Source organism: Rutidosis leptorrhynchoides, chromosome 9 (assembly GCF_046630445.1).
Source record: "Rutidosis leptorrhynchoides isolate AG116_Rl617_1_P2 chromosome 9, CSIRO_AGI_Rlap_v1, whole genome shotgun sequence".
Lineage (NCBI taxonomy): Eukaryota > Viridiplantae > Streptophyta > Magnoliopsida > Asterales > Asteraceae > Rutidosis > Rutidosis leptorrhynchoides.
In genome coordinates this window covers 317392413-317397044 of record NC_092341.1, presented here as the reverse complement: position 1 = coordinate 317397044, position 4632 = coordinate 317392413, and the positions used below count along the sequence as shown (strand labels likewise).

The following is a 4632-nucleotide window of genomic DNA, read 5'->3' as shown; positions in this document are numbered from 1 at the left end:
ACTTACTTTGTTAAAATTTTCAAAAGTAAAACTAAAACTTTAATTTTATAAGATAAAAGTGTATCAATCAAAAAAGCAGGTGTGTGAAAATCAAATATTTTTTTCTTTTTTGCGTCGTCAGAAACCCATAGCTGAGTATCAGAACTCAGAAGGATAGATAACAACCAACACCCACAAATCTTTTTACACCAAATAATTATGCCTTCTATAACACTATTAACCCAAACATGTTTACTCGAAAAGAATCTCAATCATCTCAATCCAATCACCCAAAAAAACTGCACAAAAAATCCCACAACTTGCTCTTCATTTTCATTTCCAATTAAAGTTACAAGCTTTAATCTTACCAACATAAAATTACTATCTTGTAACTGCACTTCTGCATTATCTTCATCAGTAACTTTAAAACCCAATTGGGTAATTGAAGAAAATGAAAGAGGGGTGTTTGTAGTTGTTAACTTTTATCAATTTGTGTTCATTAAAGATCCTGAAGATGAAGTCTCTAAGCATCTTGAGTTTCTAAAGGTTTCCAATTTTGTTTCTTTTTTACTATTAGTCTATACAATTGTGCTAGACCATAACTATACACTAATAATTAGAGTAAAAAATTTTATTACTTGGTTAAGTTTGTGAAATTATAATTGCTGCTTTTTATAAAAAGTAATAGTTTTGTACTTTTTTCTTCTTGTTTGATACTCATTTGTAACAATTCTTGACATCAATCATACTTTTATATGTATTATGTAGTTCCTTTAAATCTATTATAATGGATATGTAAGGAATTTGTTACACTAATGAAGTTAATGAGTGATGGCTAGTGTTTTGGGTGAAGTTTGGATGTGCATTTGACATTTTGAGCTCAACATACTTTATGATAAAAGCTAACTATTTATGGTCAAATTTTTTTTTTTTTTTGTTTTTTTGTTTTTTTGTTTTTGTTTTTTTTTTGTTTTTTTTTGGAGCAAAATGAAAGAAGTTGATGCAAGAATAGGGAATATTCAAAATGATTATCTGATTTGATTTTTTTCTTCAAGTTGCTATAATCCCTTCATATGATTGTATGATTTATATAAATATATTTGATTTGATTTACTCTGTTTTGTAATGATCGTTTTTAGGGTCGCGACATACATGGTCGGATATACATAAACGAACAAGGGATCAATGCTCAGGTAAACCACCTTCAAACATTCTTTCTTGCATTTACCTATAAATGGGTCAATTCGGATTGTATATCTCTTAAACAGATCAAATAAATAAACTTACCTATAACTTGACACATACAATTTCATAAGTTTATTTTGCAAAAACTTTTTTGACTTTGAGATGATTGCTAACTTGCATGATTTGTAAATTTATACAGTACAGTGGGCCATCAGAAGATGCTATTGCATATGTAAGCTGGTTAAAAGAAGATGAAAAGTTTAAAGATATATTAGTACAAATATCGTCTCCTATACTCAGACACGCTTTCCCGAGGCTCCAACTGCGATATAAACCTTCTCTTGTACAGGCAAGCGTAAAAACTTGTTACTGTTAATTTTATTTTCATTATACCGCCTTTTTTTATTAGTTTTAAGGAAACAGGTCAAATGGTTTGTTAATAATAAGAGAAACGGGTCAAATGGGTAAACCACTTGAAAGTGTATCACTATCCATGGCTCATTCTGGTGTAATTTGCTTTACTTTTACATATAAATCTTTTATTAGTACAGTTTAGGATTTTTGATGCATTAAAAATTTAAGCTTTGGGCTACTTTTGACCCGTTTGACACATTTGATTTGTCTTTTGTGTTAACTGTTTAAGATAAAACACGACCCATATCATCCAAGAGATAAGTAGATAAGTCAAGATTGCCACATCTAGTAAAAAACTTGAGTATCGCTCAACTTTTTTTTAACTATTATGGAAATGTTTTTCTTTAGTTGGAAGGAGGGGTATCACATCTTCCTTTAGTTGACTCGTCTATGCGAGCAACACCTATTACACCAGCTGAATGGAGACAAAGAGTAGAAGCAGCAAATAAAATCAATGTTTCATCATCTTCTAATATAAGTAGAGACGCTATTCTATTGGATGTGAGAAATGGTACATGTTCTCATTGTTTCCTTTTATTATTTTGTTTATTAATGGACCAAGAAAATACTTTTTAGTTTTTCCCCACAAAACAAGGTAAAGATTAAGATTTTTAACTCTTATTGACAGGTTATGAATGGGATATTGGTCACTTTCGTGGAGCTCAACGACCAAACGTTGATTGTTTTAGGAGTACGACGTTTGGGATATCTGAATCAGAGGTATAACTTGCTCAACGTTTGCATATAAGTATATATTGCGGGACTGAAAATTCGGAACATATGAAGTGGAGTGTAGATGTGGTAAAATGGGCGGGTCCTGCAGGATGGGTAACAGGTTGGAATGGTGTTAAAGCAGGATGGGTAATTTTTACCATGGATCAAAAACAATTCGGGTCTGGCTGACCCATCCACAATTTTTATGTTTTAAATATGCTTAAAATATATTATATTAAGATAGCTGTTTTGAATATAAAGATTTAAGCAACTTAGTGATTATAATTTTGTAATCATTCAATTGCACTTTGGGTCACATTTTATTTGTTCGACTTGTTTCAACTTAAGTAAGTTTCTGATATTTAACTTGTTTGACCCGTTAGACACATAACCCAAATCATTCCATTTTCTAATGATTGAAACTATCGTGTTTATTTATCTGATGTAGGACATGGCTACAGATCCTTTAGCAAATGTTGATAAAGAAAATACGGAAATATTAATGTACTGCACCGGAGGCATTCGTTGTGACGTATATTCTACTATCCTTAGGTACTCCCCTTTTTACATCCTTTGTTTTCTTCATCTTGCTATTTTCATATAATCTCAACCTGGATCAATCCACTTTCTTTGAAGACCCGTTACTATATATTAAGTGGCATATTGGGCGGGTTGGGCAACGGATCGTTTCTAAGTGGGTAATTTGATGTGTGGGCTAAATTGGGTCTCATTTTATTGAACTTGTAAATTTTAACTATTTTTCTATAAATAGTTGGCATTTTTAATATGATTAAGAGATCATATTATTTCAGCGATGATCTAATTTTTTAAATAAAATAATTTGGATGTTCTGTGCTGTAAATTTCCAATTTGGGAGACTTTTAACCCGTTTGACATCTTCTACACATTTGACATGTTTCCTGTTAAACTTTTTAATACCTGTTTGACATATTGGAAATACAACATAACCTAAGTTGACCCATTCGTAAGTAGATGGGTCAAAATTATGACCTGCCCACCTCATTTATATATACAAGCTTGATATCAAGTTATCAACCCTATATATAATATAAATTGAACAGTTATATATATGTTTGAGTTTGCTTAAATTGAATTTCTTATTTCTTATATTTTGATAGACAAAGGGGTTACAAAAAGTTGTATACATTAAGAGGAGGAATTTCACATTATCTTGAGTGTGAAGGCCCGGTTGAATGGATCGGGAATCTATTTGTTTTTGACTCTCGGCTCTCTCTACCGCCTTCTTCGGTTAAATCTGATGCAACTAGTGATGAAAACGTACCACCCAAAGTCGATGATAAAACGGTGTTTGCTAAATGTTATATTTGTGGTTCAGAAGTGTCTGAGTTGAGGCATCGAAATTGTGCAAATCTTGACTGCAACCTCCTATTCCTGTAAGTATATAAACAACCTTACTCTGGTTGCCACATCCTCATATTCCAATGGGTCGAACGGGTCAAATGTGTCAAAACTCATCTGAAATATTTTGAATGCATATACCTCCTATATCGTTATGTTAGCATAAGTTTATATAACTGGGATTAGTAGTTAGAACTTGTTCATGTATTATTGTATGAATGTGATGTGTGCTTCATCTTCAGGTGTTGCTCGAACTGTGTTGACAATTTAAGAGGATGTTGCTCTTCAAACTGTACTACTGCTAATCGACTTAGACCTGTGCTTCCAGGTCATGAAAGATACAAAAAATGGCATCACTACCGGGATACATAGAGACCGACTAAAGTCAATTAAGTCAGCTATTATTTTAACAAGTTAGTATTTTGGTAACTTCAGTTTTGAGTCATTTAAAGGATGCATTCAGAAATGTATTTTGCTTTTTTGTGTCATCAATGCATATGAGTTGCAGAATGCTATTCAAGTCATCCTCTCAGTGCCTTGGTTTTAGATGTCGAAGTCATCAATTTTATATAGCAATGGTGGTTTGTCATATGCACTCAGTGTGTTACGAAGTATTTGGTCTAGCTTGTCTCTAAAAGACTAAACGGATAAGATTTTCCTTCTTCATGTTGCCTAGTATGGAGTGTCAGTGAGGTTTGAACTTGAGACCTGTTTTGATAGATATCAGACCTTAATCACTAGGCTATCTCGGGATGGTTTGTGAAAAAGTGAGGAGCGGAAAACTTGAAATATGTCTAAACAAGTTTGGAAAAATTACATGAAAAAATTGTAGTTAATATATGAAAAGACCTTTTCAATCCAATACCTCGACACGAACCGAAAAAAACATAGACAAATACCACAAACGAGTGAAGACGCAGAACTAAGGGTCGAGCCTCATCGGGTTGGTTTCGTTTGGTT

General features: G+C 32.6%; 1 protein-coding gene across 1 annotated transcript; it reads left to right on the top strand.

The window, feature by feature from the left end:
* The first annotated feature begins 164 nt into the window (after window positions 1-164).
* LOC139867058 (rhodanese-like domain-containing protein 8, chloroplastic) lies at window positions 165-4332 on the top strand. Its single transcript, XM_071855384.1, has 8 exons — window positions 165-525; window positions 1119-1172; window positions 1364-1513; window positions 1927-2089; window positions 2207-2298; window positions 2741-2844; window positions 3432-3707; window positions 3915-4332. Exons 1-8 carry the CDS (start codon window positions 199-201, stop codon window positions 4042-4044), a joined length of 1296 nt encoding a protein of 431 aa, XP_071711485.1. The 5' UTR covers window positions 165-198; the 3' UTR covers window positions 4045-4332.
* Window positions 4333-4632: the final 300 nt, after the last annotated feature.

Bases quoted from the DNA above. Each gene is read 5' to 3' on its own strand.
- LOC139867058 (XM_071855384.1), top strand. From the start codon at position 199: ATGCCTTCTATAACACTATTAACCCAAACATGTTTACTCGAAAAGAAT. The intron at 2,299-2,740 runs GTATAACTTGCT...TATCTGATGTAG, and splicing joins TTGGGATATCTGAATCAGAG to GACATGGCTACAGATCCTTT. The intron at 2,845-3,431 runs GTACTCCCCTTT...ATATTTTGATAG, and splicing joins GTATATTCTACTATCCTTAG to ACAAAGGGGTTACAAAAAGT.